Consider the following 27042-nt stretch of genomic DNA (forward strand, 5'->3'; position numbering starts at 1 on the left):
ATTTCCCTTTAAACGTAACTAGACGGAGCCCCGCAAAGCTCCTATTTCTGGGTAGTTTGCCCTCCAGGCATCTGAAGCTACCTAACGAACCTAACCTACCTAACTATTAACCTGAGTAATTGTGACTTCCCTGAAAACATTACACTTTGGGGGGCGACTAGGTAATTAGGCGTATCGCGAAATGGACAAACAGCTACTTAGGCTTACTGCGTTTGGGACATATTGCGAAATAGGTAATATAAGTAATAGGTCAATAGCGATTTAGACGAATAGCGAATTTCAAATGAAGTTTTGGCATAACGCGAATTAGTCAGACTACGTTTTAGGCAGACCCGTACCCCTAGTGTAATTTTAGTCGATAGCGAAACGTCCCGCTTGGCGCGCTGTTCAAAAACCCATACAAAATGACACTTAACGCAAACGCGTACGTCACGTTTCGCTGTCGAAAATATTTACACTAGGGGTACCGGACTAAAGGCTTTTTATGTTTGTTTTTTTTTTGTCTGTTTTCTGTTGCGTTGACGTATGTGCCGCCACTATCATAGTTTTAAGTCAGGTCCCCACTGAAAACCAGCGCCACGGATTGCCGCGGCATTATGCCAAGTGGGGATCCTATTTTAGCGTCCAATGTTTTTCTTTCTCTATATGTTCTTCTTTTTTCCAAATGTAATGTGTTGTGGCGTTAAATAAATGTATTATCTTTCTTTCTTTCAAAAAAGGGGGCCGCTACGTACTGTATTTTGTATTTAAGTACCTTTTGAATACATCAAGTTTCTATGTTGCTGGATGTGCTGTAAACATCGTCGTTGCAGACTTATCTTGGTCTAGCTCTAGCCTCTTTAGACCCAGAAACAGTTGTTTTGTGTTGGAATTGGGAACTATTACTTACTATATTAATTGTGGAATATATGCAAAAAAAATACGCGGGGTCTCAGGAGGCTAGATATTCTATCTATTTAACAGGTTACGTAAAGTAATAAATATTTGCAATGCTGAGATTAACGCCACTCATTCCAATAGAAGGCGTTAGCAGCCGTAAAAAGGGAATACGAGAATAAAAACAGCGCTGTAATAAAATATTACGATTTATTTCATAATTTACTGATTTCAATATCATTTATAAAAATTCTAACCTAGTTGCATAGTACAGTCAGCTGCAAAGAAAAAATACCCCAGCATAGAAGTTTTGTAAGCAGTAGGGGTACTTTTTCTCTGAAGCTGAGCATACACATCGTCCAATTCAATGATAGATAATCTCCTTGAACACCAAAAACCCTTCAGGCATCGTGAGCAGTGCCCTCGGCCGACTGCTCGCAGCGGTCGCGAATTGATTGAATGACCAGTATATGAAATTTATGAATCTACTCGTCGCAAAAATTGGAAGTGAGTGGATAAATTTGATTACTTTTGCCATTGTTATAAGTGTCAGATTAAGCAAATTGTGTTGCTGTATTTTCTTGGCTTGCTTGCCTATAATTTTAATTAGAAAATGGTGGGGATCCTTTTAAGGGTATATTTGGTATCGTGTTCTGATTAGAAAATAGTAAAAAAAAAAGTCACCCAACCCTCTATAAAAAGGCCAAAAAAATGTCCGCGTCAAAAAACAATTTCTTCTACTTTTGCCTAATCAGTAGGGCTAAGATGGTCGGCTCTTTATCATCTGTCACCATGCCTGTCACGTTCTAACAAGTATGTAAGCGCGAAAGTGACGGACATAATGACAAGTGATAAAAATGGAACCAGTGCCACCGCAGAAGACAATCAGATCGCTTCAAAAATCGGAATCATGTTAAGTGTCATTGCAAGTATTGAAATCAGAATTAATATGTGATTAGTTATTACGTAAATTTCTTTTGTAATAGGATATTCCATGACACAACCACCTCCACATCACACCACATCGTATCTCCTGAATCCAATTTCACGTATTTTCCAGTTAGCTTACGTTTTGTCACATTCAAGCCGGCCGCTACGAATCCAAAAACATATCACTTTTTTTAACTTTGAGCGTCTCTTTCGCACTCATTAAATGTTCATATATAGAATTGTTGCATAATTATTTTTCCACTTTGAAATAAAACTATTTTTTTGTAATATTTATGTATTAAAACAATCAATCGACAATATCATCACCATCATTATCTGGAACATGTAACCATCTGCTAGGCAAAATTTCACTACCCTTGGCCGAGAATGAAAGTGGCTGAGAGGCAAAGAAGGTGGCAAGGTAATGTTTTAGGTCGCCATAATTTTCGAATTTTTTTTTACGAAGACGCTGTTTCAAAGCCCGTAAATGATGATAGTCGGAAGGTGCTAGATCAGGGCTATAAGGTGGCTGAGGTATTGTTATCCAACTGAGCTCCTCTAGAAATTTACAGGTTATTTTCGCCGTATGTGGTCGTGCATTATCATGAAGTAATAATACTTCAAGAAGCTTTGGCCTTTTTTCTCTAACAGCGTTCGCCAACCAGTTGATTCACGTAGGCTTTGGCATTGATAGTCTGATGGTCCTCCAGTAACTCCCACAGCAACATTCCTTGCAAATCTCAGAAAACTGACATGAGAAGTTTCTGGCCATGCGGACTGCTTTTCGGCTGTGTTGGTGGCCGTTTATCGGAAGACATCCAAAAGGCTCTTCGTGTAACGTTCTCGTTCAAGACCCGGGACTCGTCTCCAGTGATGATCGACTCCAGAAAGCTTTTTCTTTGGGGGCGCAGCACCAGACTTTCACAAATGTTGACACGACATGCACGTTGAGCATCGGTCAAAGCATGAGGCGTCCATCTTGACAAAACTTTACGGTAACCCAACGACTGCAGATGGCGATCTATGGTACTGTAGTGATAGTTCAGAGTTTTCTCTAAATCCATGGAGGTGGAATCCGGATGCAACTCAAGCTCGCGCCGCAATGTTTCTTCGTCAAAAGTGACGGGGCGACCAGTATGAGGAATGTCTTTTAGACTTAAGTCTCCTTCATTAAAGCGCTGGAACCAATTTCGTACTGTGCGATCGGTAGTGTTTGGGCCAAAAGCAGTGTTAATCTTATTTGCAGTTTCCCTCGAACTGGTTCCCAATTTGTGTTCATATAAGTAAATCCCTCGACGATGTTGTTGGTCCATTTTTTCGATTTTAACTAAATCCTATTACAGGGATTTAGTTAAAATCGAGCCCGCGCTTATATACCCTACGTGAAAGATTCGAGAGTATTCTACTACATACTAGATATATTCTAGAATATTCCCGAGACTACTGAAAATATCAAGAAAATTTAGAAGTGGGAAAAAAATCATGCAACAACCCAATATATGATCATAGAGAAATAAGGAAGCATAGAGTGCTCACTCTATACATCAGTTTTCTTACCAAAACGTTTATTATTGTCATAGTCGACATCTAGCATCGAGTAGCGGAATTATGATGGCTTCCCTTCTTGGCCCAGTGTTGGCACACTGTTGTCCCTATCCATTAATTACTATAATATTAATTAGCACATTACGTAAGTATGTCGAAAGTTTAAAGGGCCATATGTACTGTAAAACTTACGAAACATATGGGAGGTAATTCGCAACTCGTGTCGATTTAAAACACTCCCTTCGGTGTTTTAATTTATCGCCACTCGTTTTGAATTTTCTATTTTTCGCACATGTATCGTAATTAACATCATAATTTGTACAACGATTGACATAACTGTAAAACAATACAATGTTAGTTGACGTCTCTGGCCAAAGGGTTAACAAAATCACTCGTCTCCATAGCATGCGCGTCTCGCCGAACAACATCGCACCGCACAGACTCCTGCAGTTCCATCACCGTGCTCAGGATCTCGTGGTAGGACAGGCTCTGGAGTCGGGTCTCGAGTCTACTCTGCTTCGCTGTGTCTTCCAGAGGTAGATTATCTGGTAAATAAAGAGCTCATTAAACGTTATGAGGTGAGCAGACTTTTAAGATTTTTTTGATCTTCGATTTTTAGACCGAGTTAAGTAGTATCAAGTATTTGCGTTGTACTGTTTATTAGGTGTATCTGATTTACTATTTAGAGAAAATAGGGGCTGATGAAAAGCTTCTTCTTTGATGTTGGGTTAGAATTAGCTACTTGACAGTTTTTTTTTTGTAAACAATGTCAATTGATCTTGATTCTCTTGGCATTTAAGCAACACAAAGGTCAGAAATGAGAGTTGAAGTCTGACGCTCGCGCTCGACGATTGAAACGCCTCTAACAAAATGATAGTGTAATGTGACGTCACATTACATTAGTCTGTCCTAAATGTATGGAAGATCAAGATAATTGCTATTTGGACCCTGAAACATTGCGTTTATGTATATAGTTGTCATACAATTTATTTTTCAATAATATTTAAGGAATTGTACCATATTCCTGTTGAAAATTTAAAAAAAAACTTTGACTTTGGAGCCTTGTATTTTTAATAATTTCAATATGTCTTTTTGAATTCCATTTTTTTATAATGGATGCTCATTGTCTATCCATTTAGCTAAATATTGTTATAATATTCAATATGTGTCAGTACCCAATTGTATCGAAAAACAGTTTGTACAAAAATTTAAACCTACCAACTTGCATGATGTAGACTTCCTCAGCAAAATCATCTCTGTCCGAAAGATATTCTGAAAATAAATTTATAAGATAATACATACATTGCAACACAGAGCTACGCGTCATTATAAATTAGGATATTTGAAAGTCAAGCACAAATCAAGTTATCGTCAGTTCTCGCTCCACGGCGTCAAGAACGCTTAGGTATATTATGTACACTGACTTGACAATCTTCAGAAGTTCAAGTAAAATTTGTAGGAAAAAAATATTCAAAGTGGACTCGCTCCTCCATACAAACATACGGCCCGATTCAAAGAATGATTAAGACACGTTTAAGATCTTGGAAAGATCTTTAAAAGATCGATAACTAAACGACATGTCAAAATTAACGTTTATTTCGAATCCGCTGTGATCCCAGTAAGATCTATCTACGATATTTCTAACGTCAAAGTGACATTGGTTACCCGAATCGAGCTGCTTCCGTGAATTATACGACATACAAACGATATCTAAATGAGAACTTATCTAAACCAGAACTTATCGTTATCGTATCTCATTCTTCGAATCGGGCCGATAGTCCTGATAGTTTGTTAGACTATTATCTATTTTTGTAATTATTATAAGAGTTAGAAGCGAAAAAAATGCGTACATAGTTATTAAAGCTCCTAACTCTTATATCCTTCCTATCCTAGTGGGTAGGTAGTGACAGTGACCCTACCTATGAAGCCGATGGTCCTGGGTTCGAATCCCGGTAAGGGCATTTATTTGTGTGATGAGCACAGATATTTGTTCCTGAGTCATGGATGTTTTGTATATTATATACTCACGAGGAACCCGAAAGATTTTGACAGTGTATTACTGATCACATTTAGAGACTAAAATGTCATGTAAACTTTTCTAGGTTTCGCCTAGTTTCAGAGTTAATACCAATGTAAAAAAAACTTCTTATCGTAACTTATTGTAAAACGCCTTTTTGATCGCGACGATGCCGTTATGGAGCGTAGTCTAAATATCCTTATTGTTAGATGTCAAAAAGTGACAAGTAATCTTTGCAAGAACTAGTTTTACCAAAAAAAAATCGTAAAAAAATATTTTCAGTGCCAGTTTTACCATAACATTAACTTTATATATACAAATAAGTTCAAAAAAAAAAAATTTTTTTTGGCTAAATTAACTGAAAATCATATAACATTTTTTGCTTCTTTTGGCCTCAGACGTACGTGGTTAAAATCTTTCGGGTTCCTCGTGAGCACCGTGTATATCGTTGTCTGAGTACCCACAACATAAGCCTTCTTGACTTACCGTTCAAAAACGAATGAGAAAGTTGTATTTTATCCACATGTGGGGCAAAGTAATCAGATGCAAATTTTGAGTCGTTTCCTTATGTTAGCTGGTAGAATTGACTTTCAAATGATGATTTTGGATGATAAATATTTAATTACGTTCATTTGGATTTGATTTTTTTTATTTTTTTATTTCATAGTTATTATTGTTCCCGCGTTGGTGTGGTGAAAAATTTTGTGTTTCACTCGGAGGCAAAGTTTGTTTAACCCTCGTACCTTGAAACCCTCGCAACGCTCAAGATTCCACTTCTCGAACCACTCGCTACGCCCGTGGTTCAATTTTGGAATCTTTCGCTTGCTCGGGTATCAATATTAGCACGAGCCGATAAACAACAACTTTGCCCCCTTGTAGAACAAATAACTATTATCTTTATCTTATCGTAAAGTCATACCGGTGCGGTGTTATTGAATAATGTCGTTTTGTAATAAAGTTAATAGTTACCGTGAGTTTGCGTTACTGTTTCATCCTGCTCCGCCTGCGTGATACATTCTTTCTTTTGACCTGGTAATAGAAATATTATATGATTAACTATAAGCAATGATATTATACACCCTGATTTTTTTTTAATTGCGTTAAGTTCGAGGTATGGGTAAGTACGTTTACGATAAATAATAGGCATAATTAATTTTACAAAAAAAAATATTCATGATTTTTTATTATAACCTAAATGTTACATTTAGCGTTGTAAGTGACTACTGAAATCTGTGACATATCAATGTCATTTCGAACATCGATCGTCCGAGATAGTCCTCACGTTTAGTAGCAAATGTACATACTCGTACGGTCACGTTTGAAAATATCGATACGGACAAAGTGCCAAAAATATGTATACACTACCCTAATATATGGGCCATAAAGGCGTGTATACATATTTTTGGCACTTCAATCGTGTCGATGTTTTCAGACGTGACCGTTCTAAATACTAATCAATATGCAAACAGGCCCTTAGGTTAGTGTACACGCTCGTAGGGGCCTTATAAGATAAAAATAAATTATTGATTATCACCGTAATGGAGTTAATTAGAATACCGGTGTCTTTGAGACAGTTACTTAATTTAAGCTCAGGAATGCATTCCTGAAATTAACGGAAATCAAATAAAACACGGTGTATACCTATCTACAAGTTATACTAATACATAAGGAGCACAAAAAATAAATCTGTTACTTTTGATTAATTTTCGCATTCCATTCATCTGATTCATCTCTATCATACTCGTTGTGAAACATGAGCTTGTCTCTTTCTCTTCAGGCAGTGCAGTTAGCACGTGCACATCTCTCGCTTGCCCTGACGCGACTAAAGACAACTTGTACAATTTGTCACAAGGTAAGCGCTTCAATTATGGAACGCCTAAAACATATCTTGAATTATAATAAATCATTGACTATAACACAAGTCTTAATCGCGTATTTAAGTTTTAAGCTAAGACTTTTCCGAGACCATGGGGACAACGCCATCCTCGAAACGTTGGAGGTAAAAAAACTTAATTACGCCATTAAATCCCGTGTTATAGTTATTAATAATGTGTAAAAACTACATTTTTGTGTCGGGATTTTACAATTTTGCCATAACACTCATATTTATCTATTTTCTACTGTTAAGTAAGTAAGTAAATATTCTTTATTGTGCACCATACAGTTAAAAATAGACAGAAAATTAAAAAACACGTAAAAGTTAGGTAACAACAGGCGGTCTTATCGCTAAGAAGCGAATTTTTTTTTCTACTGTAAAATTGTATTAAATTGTACTAACCTATGTTAGGCGGTTTCCTCTGTTGTGCTGGTGGGTTTTCTTTCGCTGCATTTCCATACATCGCTTCCAAATCTGTAAATATAAGCACAATACACCAAAGTTGATATACAGGTTCGATCGTGTTGTATGATACTAACACTGATCTTAATTATCTGGCTTTGCTTTAAATTAAATACTAAAACTAGGTAAATAATTAGAATGTTATTATGTTAACAGTTTTGAATGATTCGCGGTTAATACGGTTTAGAATGACTTAAACTTATGCATGTAACTGCGTCGAAATATCGGGAGCTAAAAACAATATAAAAAGTAATCACGGTTTATATCCAGGTCAATTTAAGTATTTTATTATGTTTACAAAGTGTCAGTCAACAATGAATATGGTGGTAATGAAACCGGCGGCACACGTCCTAAAGCTACATATCTTGCATACCCTACTCGTAGTAGGTTTAATGACAACCTTTAAATTCTGTCGCAGGGTCAAAATACATCAGGTCACAGGCATAGAGGCCGGTCAAAGAGGAAAGCCCTCGCAAACTCGACGCTTACGCCGACCGTCGTACCGCAGTATAAGGAAGGTGTATTTTTAGACCCAGTAGTCCAACTTCGAACGTTTTAAAATCTCTGACGCGTTTGCTCGCCGGCGACGGTCCGCTCGGGCGCGCCCCGCTGCAAACATGCTTCAATCTGCTTAAATCTGTCGCGTCGTCACTTGTTTTTACCAGAGATCTGTTTTTTTTTTTTTGTTTGAAGTTAGACTACACGGTATAAATCGGTGTACACAGGTCAATTGGTCATACGTTGGTTGAACTTTAAATAAATGCATGGCGATTAGCTTCATCGGCTAGGGAGCACGCTCGGGTCGTGTTTCGTGGCCGGAGAGTAAGATGCTGCTGCTTTATGCCCTTGTTGTACAATCTACTATTTTGATATAAACTTTTGCTCGTTGACTGTACTTTTCTGTCAACGGGCAACAAACACAATCAGTTTGCGTTGTTTTGTCACGGGGTTCCCATGGCCACCTCCTGATTCCATCTTCAGATCAGCTCCATGTGATCAAAATATTGCATTGTCATCGGATTTACATCTAACCTGAAAATTTCAGCTCAATCGGAAATTGAGAAGTGGGTCAAATTTAGCTTCCAAGATTTGTCCCACACTAACAAACTAAGAAACATACATACTAACAGGGCAAGTTAAATCAAAGCTTGTAAAAAAGAAGACAGCTACAGACACCCGTCTTTTATCTTCTTAGTGAGTGCAGCAATTCGTTCCTCGCTATAATGTCTCTGCTCGCCGCGCGCCCGCATCCCGGTCCGCAAGTTGTGGAAATACTTTCCGTACACCCGTGCTCCGCAAGCCTAGCCCAAAAGGTTTTAACTAAACGTGGCAGATCGAAAGAAGTGAAAGAAAAAATTAAAGAGAGACAACAGACACCGACTTCTGATCTTAGTGAGCGCAACAATTCGTTCCTCGCTAAGATATCTCTACTCCCCGCGCGCCCTCCATAAACCCGTGTTCCTAAAGCCTAGCCCGAAAGGTGTTAATTAAACGTGGCAATTGTCTCACAAGAGTATACTGATCGTGCGAAGTGAAAGATAAATAGTTAGAGAGACAACAGACACCGCCCTCTGATCTTCTTGGTGAGCGCAGCAATTCGTTCCTCGTCAAGATATCTCTACTCCCCGCGCGCCCTCCATACACCCGTGTTCCTAAAGCCTAGCCCGAAAGGTATTAACTAAACGTGGCAATGGTCTCACAAGAGTATACTGATGGTGCGAAGTGAGAGATAAATAGTCAAAGAGAGACAGCAGACACCGACCTCTGATCTTCTTGGTGAGCGCAGCAATTCGTTCCTCGCTATAATGTCTCTGCTCGCCGCGCGCCCGCATCCCGGTCCGCACGTTGTGGAAATACTTTCCGTACACCCGTACTCCGGTTTCGGCGAACACGTACTTGCGGAGCACATCCGTGCCCACGCCGAGGGTTATCAGGTCTTTCACCTGGTCCACAAATAGATTTATTTTTATATTTGAGCAAGAATTTCCATTTAAGTATTTAATATGGACATGATCCATAAACGCCAGAATGAAACTGAACAAGGCTACTATACCAAGACGAACAATGGCAAGAACAGAGGGCCTACCGCGAACCACGTTCGACGTGTTGCCTACCTGTCACACTTACGTACGAATTTACAAGTGCGACAGAAAGGCAACATGTCGAACGTGGGACGTGGTAGGCCCTCAGAAACATGGACTTTATTAGTATGAATTTTGTTAAGACTATTCCACAACCACGATTGCTGAAAGCTTCTCCAATGAGGTACTCCTTAGAAACTAAAAGGTTACGCTATCTTTTTCGTATCATAAACTGTCGTGAGTCCAGCTCGTAATCGTGTGGGTTGCACAAATACAATATCAAACATTTATTCAGTAAATAGGCCACAGGGGCACTTTTACATGTCAATTTTTTACAAACAATAAAAATAACAAAACACAATTACTAATATGGAATCAATTAAATATTAGATGCTTTATTAGAGATGTATACAGTCTCTAAATGTCGAATTACACAAAAAAACTATAATAAAAAAAGCCACAGCCAACAAATACTAAAATTCTTTAGAGATGTAATAGTCTCTAAGTGTCAGAGATAAAATATAATTTAAAAATAAACGATCATTAAATTATTCTTAGAGATGTCTTGGGTCTCCAAGACTTGAATCGAAACTAAACAATAAATAACTAAAAAGCAAGAAATTAAATCAGACAGACAAGAACCGAATGAAGTGTCTCACGTTAAAGCCACTCAAGAGTCCAGCCCGTGATGGTTGCTATACAACACGATGTACCAACCGCTTATATCTGTTAGATCAGGCTACGTTACCTCCTCCTTAATGACAGACGGGAGCCGACGGCTGTGCGGTTGCGCGGTGAACTGCGTCGAGTCCAACTCGTGGTCGTGATGGTTGCACGAGTATAACACGGTGAGGTACGTCGGATCCGCTTCTAACCGCCTAAGACGGATTTGGCACGGGCATTGCGTGGTCAGCTTGTTTCTGAAATATTCCTCTTTGTCAGATTATCAATTACAACATACTCATACATATCTTCGACTAGTAGGGCAAGATTGGAAATTTGACGTTTCTCCTATGTGTGTGTAGCACAAATCTTGGAAGACCCTTTACCGATTTTTCGATTGAGCTGAGAATTTGCACACATATGTAAAGTCGGGTGACAATGCAATATTATGGTACGAGCTGATCTGATGATGGAGACAGCAGGCAGACATAAGAACTCTGTGATGACACAACGCAACCTAATTGAGTATGAGTTGCCTGTGGTAAGAAAAATACAGTCAGCGATAAAAGCTTGTACCTAAAATGTTTTTTTTATTTTTTCAAAAACTTATTCATTAACAAATTAGTTTTAGAGTGAAGTTGGTAACAATGATAACATAAGTTTAAGGCCTTAATAACAATCACGATTTTAAGTATTTTAGATTTCCATTATTTTTTATCAGTCCCTTGGCACGATAAGCGTTCTTCGAGACTGGTCATCCCGTACTCGCTTTATACATTTATGTCGGCGGCCAATCGTAAGATCAGGCGGATCGTAATGTTCCTGTCACCCGTGTAATGTTTTGATGGTAATCACATTAAACCAATAGGAAGGATAGTAAAGTTAGGTTGCTTCAGATGTCCGAAGGGCAAACTGTCCATAAATAGTCGATTCGGGGAACAAGACGAAGATTTTCACGTTTCACGATTTGCCTAGGAATTTCACGATCTGCCTGATCGTGGAATTTCACGTCGCCTTACCACTCTCCATCAGCGAGTAATAGAAGAACCACAATGACCCGCTAGTTTATAACCATAATTACCTTCTTCTCAATCCCTTCGCGAATCGATAAGCGTTCTTTGACAACCTGGTCTTCCCGTATACGCATTTATACACCGGGGCCTTGCCGCTCTCCATCAGCGAGAAAAGGCCACCCCACACTAGTGTCCTTCGAGCGTTGGCGTCTAGTCAACTTTATGACTACTGCTCGACGCAACGTTGGCGCAACTACGAAGCGACGCTCAAAAGACGCTAGTGTGGGGTGGCTCTGAAAGAACCAGCGGTCGACCCGCTCGTTTATAACTATAATTACCTTTTTCTCAATCCCTTGGCGCGATAAGCGTTCTTTGACACCCTGATCTTCCCGTACACGCATTTATACACATAATGTTCCGGGGACTTGCCGCTCTCCACCATCGAGTAATAGAAGAACCAGCGGTTGGCCCGCTCGTTTATGTACGAGAGGAAAACGTCGTGCGTGAGGAACCGGGCCCCGGGCAAGATGGCGTCTGTGTCGGTGAGTAGGGTGAGGTTCTCGTGCCCGGAGCAGTGGCGGATTGGCGTCGGGTGGCAGACAAAATCGGGGGCTGGAAATATTCGTGATTTCATTTCTCACGCTCTGAAAGTGGTTTATTGTTTATCTATATGTTGAAAGTGATACATTTAGATCCTAGGGAGATTTATTTTCAACGTGTATTTTTTTACAATAAGCAATGAAAATTCGGTTCAAAATGGATTCGTCGTATAATTTCAATGTAATATTTATCTCCCGATTCTCTCAGTTCAGTGATAGTTACTTCAATAAATCTTAGAGCATTTAACCAACCGGAGTCGAGTTTAAGAGCTTACCCCTCTGTCGAAAACCTCGGCCAATGATCATAGTCATACCATAGAAAATTTGAAATAGAGGTGGATTGTCAAAGAAAACTTTATAGCCACAGTAAATATACTGCCAACTTTTAACACATGATTAAAACTTTACGCCTTATGACTTTGATCCTTATTCTTTATTATCTAATAGATCAAAGGCCAACATCGTTTCGAGCGATGGCGCCATCACTTTTAGGTTGTGCCCGGTAACATGGCGCCACTTTTAGACATTTAACAAATTTAACACATATCAGTGAAAGAATAAGGATCAGAGTCAAATGGCGTTCTAAAAGTTTTAATCATGCGTCGAAAGATTGCAGTAAATTTACGTGGCTACCTCTATTTCAAATTCTCTTTGGTCATACTTACGGTATGGACTGACGTTTATCTGACATGGCTTAATTTTCTATTTTGTGTTTGTGCTTACGAATAAATTATTTCTACTCGTATTCTATTCTATTCTAAGTATACGTGCCCCGCAAAAATCAGCAGAATGTTTTGTACAGAAAATTACAAACAAGGCGTCTCCACTTGGTTAAATGCGCTAAGCAATCAATAGTAAAAGTTTAATACTTAATCATCTTGGTAAAATACACAATATGAGTAGACATTACTACATCGAACTATTTTCGAATGGTTTCGGCCTATACTAAGAACTCGACATGTTTCATCGGTAATGGGTGCCTTTCTTTCCTTCGTTAAAATTTGCTTAACGCCCTACGTAGCCAACAATAGACAATAGACATGCCTATGGGTGCAAAGTAAACCATATTTGAAAGCTTAACCTTTTGAACGCTAAAGGCGTCGTTACTTAGTCGTGCCCACAGCGCCAAGGACATCTATAGGTGTTATGGCGGACGCTGCACGCTGTCAAAGCAACGTTCACACTTTCGAGTAAGTCTCTGTTCTGTTAGCTCGCTCGCGCCCGGAAGCTTGGCGTTTGAGTGACGTTTGTGTTTATGGAATAAAGCATTTAAAGGGTTGAAATCATGGTTACATTCGAGTTCATAAATATGTATACATTTTTTCACCTTATTGCAAAGGATTAAGGTGAAGAAATGTGTGTTTACTTATGAACTCGACTGTACTTGGACAGAGTCCAGTGTAATATGTAGTTAGTTATAAGGGCGTACACGGAGCGGGTGAGCGGGTTAACCAAAAATAGTATGAGCAACGCTGATCAAACTCTACATTAGTATTATCAATATTATCATCCCAAAAAAATGAGATTATTTTTTATTCTACTGATGACGAAATTGGTTTACTAAACGATAGTAAGCATAGAAGCTTCGCAATTGTTATAAAAACAGGTTTGGTATAAATTTTATTACAACAAAAACATTACAACACAAAAACATTACAACACAAAAACATCACAATACAAAAACATCACAATACAAAAACATCACAATACAAAAACATCACAATACAAAAACGCCACAAAACATATCACAATACAAAACATAGAAAACACACTGTTATTTTATCGTCAACGGCGTCGGCGGCGGCGTCGATATCGCCGTCTCCGACAGCAACACGATCGGCGGCGGCGTCTGCGACGGCGGCGGCGCCGGCACCTATCAGACGGCTCCGACTGCATGTCCCTGGCGTCATTCTGGTCCACTCTAGGCGCGTCTCTACCATGCTCCATAGAACGAGTCACACAGAACGATGACCCCTTCCTCTCCAAAAACCCATAAGCGGTCCCTGCATCCAAACACGTAGCCACATTGCGGTTCAATTGGTCCGTGTGCGTATCGCATATCTTCTTCCTCAGATGGGACAGTATGTCCGCAAGTTTAGCCCCGTTCCGCCTCCTCCGCAGAAACGTGGTCAACGCCTTCCCAGTAGGTACGCACAGGTTTTCTATATCACTGCCTATGTTCGCGTTTGCTGTGGCCGACGATTCGGCGTCCGTCGTTTGGAAACCCATCATGCCTCGCACATCACAATGGTTACTCATAATTTTGTATATAGTTTATAAAATAATATTAAATTCCATTTCGGCAGCGGAATAATGAAATGAATGACAAGACGGACTGATTTGAATGAAGTGGGTTGTTCTTTTTCTAAATGCTTGTCAATTTTAAAATAGGCGAAATCAGCCAGCGTTTTTGTCATGTCAATGGGTCGCGCAAAGTTTTTAGTTCAGAACGTAAATCTTATACCTTTAAACGAGCAATTCTTGTATATATATAAATATATATATTTCTGTGATCTCGGAAACGGCTCTAACGATTTCGCTGAAATTTGGTATATGGGGGTTTTTGGGGGTATACAATCTATCTAGATTAGTCTTATGTTTGGGAAAACGCGTGTTTTCGAGTTTTCATGCGTTTTTCTTCCGACGCAGAATATGGTCGCTAATTTCGTGTTGCCGGCCACTGTCCGTCTGGTCCAGCGGGTTAAGACGCGGACTGCTAAACAAGTGTTACGGGTTCGAATCTCGCCCGGTGACTAACTTTTGTTTTTTTTTATATTATTATTATTATTTAAACTTTATTGCACAAGTACAAGTATGACGTACAATAGGCGGACTTAATGCCTTGAGGCATTCTCTACCAGTCAACCACTGGGCCAAACAGAAATTTGCTAAGGTGGGTGCAGTGTGAATAAAATATTCCAAAATTAGATACTAAGTCTAATACTACTAAGCCAGTATACAAACTAATAGGTAATATATATAATACTTTTATAAACTACACAAATTATCATTATAAATACTATACAATATACATAAATATACTTCTGCATGTGTGCGGGGCGGGGGGGGGGGGGAAGAGGGGGGGGGGTCCCACTAGACAGTATCTAGCAGGTGCTTGTAGAGAATTCGTTTGAAATTCAGCTTGTTTGGGGCTTGTCTAATCGTTAGAGGAAGCGCATTCCAAAGACGGATAGCTTGAACAGCAAAAGAAAACTTTAGGAAACCAGTATGGTGAGGGAGAACAGAGAGTTTAAGAGAGCGCAGCTCGCAGCCTGGGCGGGGGGTCATAAAGTTGAAGTTACATTTGAGATATTCTGGAGTAGAGGGCTCGAATAGGATAGAGAAAAGTGAGGAGAGTATTCGAAAGGAACGGCGCTGACGTATGGGAAGCCACTTGAGCTGGCGACGGTAGCTGGATACATGATCAAACTTTCGAATTCCAAAAATGAAGCGTATTCCATTGTTTACGAGTCGATCGAGTTTATTGAGAGAATTTTGACACAAGTTCGTTGTACAAACATCAGCATAATCAATGAGCGGGAGGATAAGTGCTTGAACGAGCAATTTCTTTGTGCATACCGGAAGAAAATTTTTGAAACGGTAGAGTGTGCGTAAGGTACAAGTGACCTTCCGGCTCACTTCCGAAAGTTGCCCGTCCCATGAGAGATGCCTGTCAATGACTAAACCGAGGTCCTTCACTTGACTCGAAATAGGTATGACCGAGCCGTCAAAAATGATCGGTGCAACAGAAAGTGCATCCAACTTTAAGAGTTGCCATCGACTACCCAGAATGATGGCCTGGCACTTAGAAGGGTTGACAGAGATGCCAAAAGAACTAGACCAATTACTTATGTGATCCAGATCATCATTGATAGCCTCAATTGCGGAATTGACATCCGCTACCTCGGCTTGGGCGTATAATTGCAGATCGTCTGCATACAGGTGATGGTCGCATTTGAGTCCGTGTGTGATGAAATTAATAAACACCGAAAATAACAATGGAGAGAGAATACCACCTTGCGGTACTCCAGTGTTCAGATCACACCAATCAGACTGACACCTATCTCTACGGACAGCTTGGGAGCGACCGGACAGGTACGATTCAAACCACGCCATTGACTCTGATGAGAACCTGAGATGGGAAAGAGCAGCCAATAGAAGGTCATGGTCAACAACGTTAAAGGCATTCGAGAAGTCAATGAGAACAAGCGCTGTAACTTTCGAGGATTCCATGCCCTGTCTAATGTCCTCAGTGACTTTCAAAAGCGCGGTGGTCGTACTATGCCCCGCCCGAAACCCAGATTGACATGGAGACAACAGACGGTTGGAAAAGATAAATTTTGAAATTTGGTTATGTGCTGCAGCCTCTAGTATCTTGGACATGAATGGAAGAATAGATATAGGCCTGAAGTGACTTAGAGAGCTGGGGTTAGAAATTTTGGGTAGCGGGATAACATAAGCTTTACGCCAAGAAGATGGAAATTGTCCAGTATGAAAAGAGAAATTGATAATATGGGTTATTACAGGAAGAATACTTTCCAGAACGAAGAGAATCATAACGCGACCTATATCATCATGGCCTACCGCTTTGGACTTAATAGAGCTAATGATTTTACGTATATCCTCGGGTGTGATAGGGGCAAAATGAAATGGTGTAATGTTAGGAGATGGAAGGGAAGCAATAAACGAAATAGTTTTAAATTTGATAACAGAGTTTAATGTTGTGGTATTCGAGAAATGGGCATTAAGACTATCTATGGAGAAAGTGGATGGATCAAAACTGTTCGTGGACTTTCCAACACCCAAAGACTTTAAAAACTTCCAAGTGTTCGTAAGAGATGCTGTCAAGATGTTGTCATGAATATATCGGCGTTTTGCAACCCTCACCATCTGGTTACATCGGTTTCGTGCAACCCTGAAGAGACGCCAGTTTTCGTCGCACCGATCACGCTTATATTTACGGAAGGCTCGATCCCTTCTCGTCATCGCCATTCGTACTCCACTGGTAATCCATGGAGCTGGGGGCCGCCTCAAACGGACGTCGCGCGCCGGCGCATGAGCATCGAACAACTCTAGAAGGACTTTATTGCATGAGAGTACTTTATCTTCTACAGTTTGTGCATCAAAAGTCGGCGCCCAGTTAGCAGAAGCGGCATCCAGCTTTAACTTCTCGATATCCAGACGAGCATAGTTTCGAAGACGTACCACTGTAGGCTTCGGTTTGGGCACTTTGATTTTATAACTGGTGTAAATAAGATCATGGCGCGAAAACCCAGGAGCCAACATCTGCCCCGAATTTATGACATGCTCCGTAGAGGATGTAAGTATCAGATCCAACCAAGTATCAGGCGAGTCCGCGTTGCGGTGAGTAGCGTTGAGAGGTAATATGGAGAAGCCGCTCGCCTGTACAATGGATTTAAGGTTCAGTGACCTGGAGTGGTCCTTCAGAAGGTCGGTATTGAAATCACCCATGATTATGTGGTGTGTGTTCTCCGAGCCTATACTACAAAGAAGACTGTCTAAGGTGGAAAAGTAGTCAATCATAGGGGGGCAGTAAATTACACCGACAATCACACTGACTCCGCGCATCTTAGTCTCTATGAACAGATGTTCCATTGAGCCAGAGTATAAGGATGGGGAAGAGTCAATGATCTTGTAAGGATATATGTCTATATGTTCAAGTTTATATATAATTTTTTAATTTTTATTGTTTTAGAGAAGTTTAGTTTAGTAAAAAAACGTAGTTAGGATTATCACCTATAGACCACCATATTACAATAAATAGTTATAACCGAGCAAAGCTCGGTCGCCCAGGTACTTAAATATAAAAAGAGAAGAATGTGTCAAAGAGTAAATGGGATGTGTGTTCTATCTCTTTCATACCTTGTGTCTTGTTATGATTTTATGAAAGAGTTCAGTGATTCTTAAGGCGCTCTTATAGACAGATTTTAGGTTTTTGAGGGGGTGAAGCAGACGAAGTGGTAAAGCAGGCAGGCGGGCGCCCCGCGCGCCACGCTCGCAGCAAGCCTACGTCCTTATTCTGACGCCATCCGTATTCTGGTTTGTTAGTTCTGGGATCTTTTCCGGAAATTTATATTGATTATGATTTAAACTTAATGAAATTAAAAATTTGATAATTATATATAATACTAGAGTATACCGCGGCAAATTGAGAACCTAGTAAAATGATACCACATCGTTTTGTGTCGAAATAATATTACCTACTTACTAATTCAGACAAAAGTTACAACTGTCTGCTTTAAATCATATATAGATACCTATTCAAAACTTAGTTGACCTTAAAAATGCAATAGAATTTCGAGCAAGTAGTGAAAAAAGGAAGAATACTAGCAAAGCTAAGTATTTGTGGAAGTGAACGTAAAAAGGTAGCATGTTTTTGCTGGTATTGAGATAACTGAAAACATAAGCATAAGGTATGCACAAGCATATGTAGCTCCAAAAAGTAGATAAATTATGCTATCTTCTCAAAAAAGAACCATGACTCTAACTGTAACGACTATTTCTATATTATTTTTTGAATTGACGACAATGAAGACGATTATAAATTTTAAATGCAAAAGTCGAGAAAACTGCTAGTATTATTTATTATTTAAAGTTTATAATACTACTACTACTACTACTACTACTACGAAGTTATATAGTAATGAGTATAATTGACTGACTTTAATTAATGTCTAATAAAGAATCAGTCTGTTGTCTGTCTACTCTGTCTGTAATCAAATATTACAAGTATATTTGACCCACTGAGGTTTCAGATGAAGTTGAAAATCTGCATACATATGTAAGTAGGGTGACAATGAAATATTATGGTACCATCGAGCTGATCTGATGCATGAGAGAGGAGGTGGCCATAGGAACTCTGTGTCAAAATATCGCAACCAAATTGCGTTTGAGGTTGTTAGAATTGTCTCAATGAGTATTATTTTCCTTTGGAAAGAAGTACAGTTAAGACCTGTTCCGTAAAGTTAATTAACATACAAAACTTTCCGATGAACAAAATTATTTTATCGTCAACTATGTTATTTATCCCTTCAAGTGGTGGCCCACCACTCACGGGTCGATGCGATAGCCAGAAAGCTGTCGGCCAACAGAGGGTGGTTAGTGAGGTTTTGCCATATTTAGTGGCAAAATTAAAGGCTTTGAAGTATATATACGCTCTTCTAGCGCCCAAAAGTAGCTAGCAAGTTAGACAAGGAAAACATACATACACACGCTTGTTAACGCTTGGTTGCTAAGGACCGTTCATCCGGGATCGAACCCCTAGCCCTAGCCTAGGTCGAGTTCTGTCTTGATTTTGAAAAAGGTTATTTTGTAAATACACGGTACCCTCGAGGAAACGGAAAGATTTTAACAGTATATTCCGGATCGTATTTAGAGGCAAAAATGTCATATAAACTTTTTTAATTCGCCTAGTTTCAGAGTTAATACCAATTAAAAAAATATTTTTCGTTGTGTTTTAGTGCATAACGCCTTTTTGGGACCTAGTCTAGACTACCTTCTTGACAGATATCAAAGTCACAAGGTACCATTTGAATAGACAAATTTTTACGAAAAAAAAAATGTACCAATTTATATTAATCCATAAATTTTCCAAGAACATGAACTTAATATGTTTAAAAACATACAAAAAGTAAAAAAAAAAAAACATTTTTTTTGCGGAATTGACTTAAACTTGTACATGAAATTCTTCTTATGACCTCAGGAATACGTGGTTAAAAAAATTCCGTTTCCTCACGGGCACTTTTTATGACTTAACCTTTGAATTTTAAGCCCTACGTAGAAAATTAATTAACAATTACCTCCAATCATAACTTTGTTTTGTGGTGGTAGTCATTTTTAATAAGGAAACTGGAAAACTGTCACTGTTGCTAGGTTTGATTAGTTAGGTGCATGTAGCGAAATGCATAAACATTACAATAATTTAACAACAACAAGGACAACTTCAACAGAAGGACATGATGTCACGATCCTCAGCATTGAGGGACCAAGAAGAAGAAGACAATAATTTAATTGTTCTATTCGAATAGCGTATTTAGTGCTTATTCTAACGATATATGCTTCAATATATAATTTATCTATGTATATAGATAAGCTTAAATAGTTGAATTTGTAATATTCTCTAAATCCGCGCTGAAAACCCGACGGGGCCCGCCACGTGACTACTTTTTACGTTTTGGCTTCTGCCACTTGAAGGGATATACTATAGGCCTTGACTAGTGATTCATTTCAAAATAAACTATTTTAATATATACATATTACACATAAGCACCCTAATGCAAAAATGAAGAAAATATATTTTGCGAAACTTTCGATCGATTTTTCCACTTATATTTTGTATTGGCAGGAAAAATAGTAAAAGCATATCACATAACAAGGTCCAAGGTTTTAAAGAAGAAGGTAAAATTGGCTAAGACCTGAAATTGACGGCAGAGTGTCATCGAAATTTATACTTGAAAAAAGAAATAAAATGTCACCAGTTTTCATTTCATACAAAACAGAAATAGCATGGTATAAAAGTATTATACCAAACTTTTACAAAGGACTTTATGTTTAACATTATCAAAAATGGAATTTAGTGACATTCTTGAATTTACAGAAAAATTAACCAGTGAAATAAAAATATTGGCGAGAGGTACAAATATATACGAACTTCCAAACCGAGTACTTGCAAAATTTTGAATGGTATTTGAAGGGTAAATATCACTCCTGCTCACCTTACAAAATAAAATAGTTGATAAATGTTGTAAATAAAGTCTTAAGTGTATACCATATGAAAGTTAATAAACCAGAAATACCAAACAAATTCAACACTTATAACATAAACTATTACAGCCATTTGAGCACTTCCACAAAAACGTGAAATGGTACCTTTCACTAAGCACTATTTAAATCCCACATATTTAAATCCAGTATATCTCCTGCATCCTGTATGTGTTAAAAATGAAGCTGTTCCAATATAATGACTAATATAAATTAAACAAGCGGATTAATTTTATTTGTTTACGTTTAAAAATAGGTATTCAATTTGATTATTACTGTAATAGCCATTTAAAATATTATTTTACCTAAATTGATAGTTAAAAGTAGGTACCCCTCACGAAATAAGTACTACTGAATTTTATACTTAGCAGTGTTTTTTAAAATGTACATGTATTTTACCTTCCTCGTATTAAAAATGAAAAGTAGAGTGTTTAACTCGGGTGCAAGGCACCATTTCATCATTTGGTTAATCGTGGCTGTACGCCGGACAGGTGCGTGTGTAAAACTTGTCAAAAAAGATAATATGATGGATGGATGTCTGAAATGTCACCGTATTAAGGAATCATTTAGCTTAAAAATTTGTTTTTTCTTCGTAAGAGTGATGAAAACATTGTGTGTATAACATATTTGTGTATTTATAGTGTGATTATCCATTTTATGTAACGTCCGCTAAACTAGCACAGGTCCGACGCTGACAGTGGTCACGGGCGTACTGGCGTACTGACGGTATTGCCGCGCAGGGTAACGTTTAGTAGACAAAATGTTGAATTCATAATTATGAATGAAAAATTTAACGCATCGATAAACTGACAAGCAAAATGTTAGAGTTACTTAAAAGCTATTGAATGAAGTAAATTTCATATTGATATTCATCATAGTACTTCTAAAATATCGAAATAAATACAAGTTTAAGCATATTTTCAAAGCAAAAATCTATCGAGAAAAAGATGAGCCATCATGTTTCTGACAAGCATACGGCTAGTTCAAAGACTGAAGTTATACATACTAGAAAATAATCGATGAAATCCTTGTACAAGCCTGTAAATATCGATTTAAAAATAGCGCATTTTACTATACACCGCGCCTTAATGAAGGTGCCAAAGATTATAGTAAGAATATGTAGATGCGTACCTATATTTTGGGATTTCGCTTTCTAACCCACATATCATCTTAATGTTTGTTACCTCAACTAGCACTATCTACTATTAGTAGTAGTTAGTTCGTAAATAAACGCGAGAGTAACTTTGTATCTAACTACCTGTCTGTCTGTTCACGCTTAAATCGTTGAACCGATTTTGATGAAATTTGGTATGGACCAATGATTTATTATAACGCAAGATAGGTTATACGCGTTCCAAAATTGAAGCGCTTACCTTGTGACAAATTGTACAGTTGCCTTTAGTCGCACATGGGCAAGCTAGAAATGTGCACGTGCGAACGAGCTCCCGCTTACCGATAGAGAAAGAGACAAGCTCATGTTTAACAACGAGTATAAAAATGATGAATGGAATACGAAAATTAATAAAAAAATATCTGGGAGACCAAGCTTTGCTCGGAAAACATATTGAAACTCAAAAATGCGCGTTTTCCCAGAGATAAGACCTAGCTATATCGATTTTTCACCCCCGAAAACCCCTATATAGCAAATTTCAGCGAAATCGTTAGAGCCGTTTCCGAGATCCCCAAAAAAAAATATATATATATATATATATATATATATACAAGAATTGCTCGTTTAAAGGTATAAGATAACAGATTTCTAGTAGGTTTAGAAATAAATATGGAAGTGTTTTTTGTGCGCCTTATGTTTCAGTATAACCTATCTATAATATCATCTTTTAGGCCTAGCGGTAAGAGCGAGCGACTTTCAATCTGGAGGTCGCGGGTTCAAATCCCGGCTCGTACCAATGAGTTTTTCAGAACTTATGAACGGAATATCATTTGATATTTACCAGTCGCTTTTCGGTGAAGGAAAACATCGTGAGGAAACCGGACTAATCCCAACAAGGCCTAGTTTTACTCTCTGGGTTGGATGGTCAGATGGTAGTCGCTTTCGTAAAAACTAGTGCCTACGCCAATTCTGGGGATTAGTTATTAAGCGGACCCCAGGCTCCCATGAGCCGTGGCAAAATGCCGCGACAAAGAAGAGTTATATAATATCATTGGTAAAAACATAATTTGAGAAAGGATTTAATAGGGTAGTTTTTAGTCTGTTCGGAAAGAGATTCCACGACTCTTCTCTTTCCGCACAGACTATATATTAATTATTGTTTTTTGTTATAAGCAGACATAGAAGTTTTTGTGGCAAAATGAAGTGATTGACAAAATCAAATATCGACATGTCTAATATCGATGTTACCTAAGCGTTAAGATATTTTTAGCATTATATAAAAAGATAGCTACCGCGAAATACACAACGCGTTCGATATCTTCTTTGATACACCCATTGGTAGTTTTCATATTTTTTGACACTGTATTACGTTTCTATTTTAAAAACTTAATATATGTACTAAAAATATGGTCGGATTTGTAATTGATTTGCATTCTTGAAATTTCCCGGTAAATTACAGCAAGTAGAATTTACATCTTTTAATTATGAATCTATGGCTGACTTATCGATGTTATTATTTGTCGATATTTCATTTTCTCAAGCACTCGTTTTTGCCACAAAAACTTCTATGTCTGGTTATAAGAAAGCGTAAATGCGAAAATAAAAGGTCTTGATTCCATAGGGCTTTTCCCAGCAGCTATTTTTTCATGTCATATACTTTTGAGATCTTGTTCTATGAGCTGTCTATGCTTACTCAATACATTATGGATCCCGCCGGTTCTAAGAACTCAAAAGTCGAAACGACCTGATATTTCTAGACATTCCGTTTCTCGTTACTCGACTTATAACGGTCACTTACGTTTCATATTCGACTTATAAGTGGCGGTCACAATATTCCAGATTCCTTTACACTTGTGAAAGAATAAAAATGGATTACCTTTTATGAATTCCTCGCGAGGCAAGCTGGACGGATTGGTGGCACTGGTAAAACAAATAAGATTAAAATTACATATTGTAGTGTTTCAAAACTTTCAAATTTGAAAAACAAAAAAAAAATATGGAGAAAGAAGAACTCTCAGTGACATGCGTATGATTTGTGTCAGATAAGTGTCAGTAATATGGACCGTTTTGAGATGTCAAAATTGTACTGAAAATTTCATCTGTATATCCCGTCGTTTTTAGGGTTCCGTACCCAAAGAGTAACACGGGACCCTATTACTAAGACTCTGCTGTCCATCGCCTGCCCGTCTGTTACCAGGCTGTATATCATGAACCGTGATAGCTAGACAGTTGAAATTTTCACAGATGATATATTTCTGTTGCCACTATTACAACAAATGCTAAAAAGTACGGAATCCTCGGTGGGCGAGTCCGACTCGCACTTGTCCGATTTTTTTAATGACAAGTGCAGTTTACATCAAAGATTTTTACATTTTTCGTCTTATTACAAAATAATACGGTGGAAAAGTACAATAAACGCATCTTTGGTGTCAACTGTAATACAAAATAATGTCTTCGGTTAACATGATAATTATTCATGAAATAAAACTACGTATTTAAGAGTCCCCGGTAAGCTCTGCCGAATTTCACCTTCCCATACAAACGGATTTTCGTTCTTATTTTAAAACGACGTGTTGATTGTAATGAAACTTTGCACATACAACGACATGTATCTAGTCCTGTAATAAGTTTATATAGCTCCAGTTTATAAACAAACGAAATAGACACAGGTTTTGTATGAAAAATTTAAATTCGCTGTATGTTTTTAACTATGGTATGGTATCTGAAGCTACATAAACTGATTACAGGACTAGATATACTTTATCTTATTGTAAGTACAAAGCTTCAGGTCCATCGAGCTAGTAGTTTTAAGCGTAACTACGTTTGTATGGAGAACCGAGCTTGCTGGGGACTGTACAATGGATATTATATCACGTATAATAAATATATTTTTCAAATGTGAATATTTTTCCTCATTCACCCATCGACCACGAACGCTATAAAGGGTCCGAAACGTCGTGATGTATTTTAATTTCATTGTACGCGATGTAATCCGTTTAAAATAGTTTTATTTCATCAACAGGTACAAGTTATAATGACAAGTTGATAAGTTATTATATACCCATAAGAATTTCCTTTGTGCTGAAGAACATTTTTTTCCTTTCTTTTCTGGTCTTCATATGGAATGTACCGATGATCAACGTAATAATACTTTTTAAAATTATCTATTTCTGCGTACACAGCCGGGGTGTCGGGGGTAGGCGACAACCTGAAAACAAGTACTAATAAAACACAGAAACAGAAATTAAATCAAATGAGACGATTTTTTTTACATATGGACCATATTGTCGCTGACTTTTAATCTAATATCTGTAAAAATGTTACTTATCGATAAGTTAGGAAAGATCTCCTAAGACCATTTTGACGTAGCAACACGGGATAAATAGATAAACTATTCATTCGCTTGCCACAACACACACATAAACAAACAATAATAGAATAGAAAAAATAACATTGCCAAAAAAAAGCATCAATAAAAGGTAGGTAGGTTTGCTGTGTGCGTTGCAGCAAAACAAAAGGGTTCTGGGTCAGTAATACGCTCGTCTTTCGAGTAAAGCACTGATAATAGGGTTGTTTCCATCTACAAATCTTAGGGCAGAATTGTATCCCAATAAATTCTTTTGGATTATAAGAACATGTTAAACTACTTTTCGGGGTAGATATTTTTGTAAATATTGAATTTAAAATAGCTTTTGGCATACGTCACGTGACCAAACTCGAAACGTCTTTGAATTTTAGGGCAACTTTTAGTTAATATAGAACGTAATACAAGCGTTTCAAAAAATTGGAAACAAACCTATTCTGAGAGCTGCCCTTACTGCCTCATTTGAAAAACCAAACTGTACATCTACTTGTGACTATTTGAGAAGCGAATTGGAAATAGAGGTGGATTGTCAAAGAAAACTTTGTAGCCACAGTAAATTTACTACCATCGTTCGGCACATGATTAAAACTTTTAGAACGACATTTGACTTTGATCCTTATTCTTTCACTGATATGTGTTAAATTTGTTAAATATCAAAAAGTGGCGACATCTAATATATCAAAGGCCAGAAGTAATGGCGATATCGTTTCGAGCGATGGCGCCATAACCTTTAGATTATGCCCGGTAAGATGGCGCCACACAATATTTAACAAATTTAACACATATCAGTGAAATAATAAGGATCAAAATCAAACGGCATTCTAAAAGTTTTCTTCATGTGTCGAAAGATGGCAGTAACTTTACGTAGCTACTAAGTTTTCTTTGACAATACACCTCTACTTCAAATTCTCTTTGCTATTTCTCGAGAACTTGGTAAGTATTGAAGGATTATTTTGTAACCATTACTTGTATCCATATCCTATTGTGTAGGCCATTATTATTACCTCTTTTCATAACTATCGCATATCACAGCCTCATCCTGCTTCGAGCTCTCCAAACCAACATTGCCATCCAACTCAGTGGCGTCATTCAAAACTGCACCTACCGTCACTTCCACACACGGTTCACTTTCGTAAATTATCGTATTCTCATCGTGTACATAATCAAAAGGGTGTTCCTGATTGATTTCACTGGACACAGTTTGTTGCAAGTCTTGAACAGGTACACACGCGTAGTTATTAATAAACTGCATTATAGCAGAACTGTTTGTTACTGGTGTACCGTGTTCATCGCATAATATGCCTTCTTCGTTTATGTACTGAACTATAACTTCAGTGTTGTCTGTGGTGTCTCCGAGGACTTGGTTGAGCAGGTCTGTCGTAAAATTTAAGGTTAGATAAACAAAATGTTTGAATAGCAGGCATAGCATAATCATATACACCGTGCCGTCCACTATGGGACTTCGAATGCAGGATTCGATTCTAATCGCAGTTTTACTATGGCACATTTACATATATCTAAGGACGGGCCTTACGGGTAATAAGAATGGGGCTAGGGCTAAAGATAGTTTATTATTCAAGTAGGCATATTACAATGCGCTTATGAACGTCAAATAAAGCTACACCGGCTCTAACCTTACACCTCTGACCCGAGAAGATTTAAATCCCCCCTCAATTGGAGGAGGGTATCCCAATATGGATGGGCAAGAAACTCAGCGGGACACA

At 38.1% G+C, this 27042-nt stretch overlaps 1 protein-coding gene across 2 annotated transcripts in view; it reads right to left on the reverse strand.

Moving 5' to 3' along the window:
- Nucleotides 1-1069: 1069 nt before the first annotated feature.
- LOC133524110 (uncharacterized) overlaps nucleotides 1070-27042 on the reverse strand; it is a 32558-nt gene continuing 6585 nt past the window's right edge. For both annotated transcript variants that reach the window (XM_061859964.1, XM_061859971.1), the window contains 10 exons: nucleotides 26323-26692; nucleotides 25016-25162; nucleotides 23831-23874; nucleotides 11802-12075; nucleotides 10536-10707; nucleotides 9469-9649; nucleotides 7647-7718; nucleotides 6338-6397; nucleotides 4570-4623; nucleotides 1070-3896 (listed from right to left, as the gene is read on the reverse strand). In XM_061859964.1, coding sequence (XP_061715948.1) covers nucleotides 3706-3896; nucleotides 4570-4623; nucleotides 6338-6397; nucleotides 7647-7718; nucleotides 9469-9649; nucleotides 10536-10707; nucleotides 11802-12075; nucleotides 23831-23874; nucleotides 25016-25162; nucleotides 26323-26692 — 1565 coding nt within the window. In that variant the 3' untranslated portion in view covers nucleotides 1070-3705. The remainder of the gene's footprint in view (nucleotides 3897-4569; nucleotides 4624-6337; nucleotides 6398-7646; nucleotides 7719-9468; nucleotides 9650-10535; nucleotides 10708-11801; nucleotides 12076-23830; nucleotides 23875-25015; nucleotides 25163-26322; nucleotides 26693-27042) is intronic.

This window comes from Cydia pomonella, chromosome 1, assembly GCF_033807575.1.
Source record: "Cydia pomonella isolate Wapato2018A chromosome 1, ilCydPomo1, whole genome shotgun sequence".
NCBI lineage: Eukaryota > Metazoa > Arthropoda > Insecta > Lepidoptera > Tortricidae > Cydia > Cydia pomonella.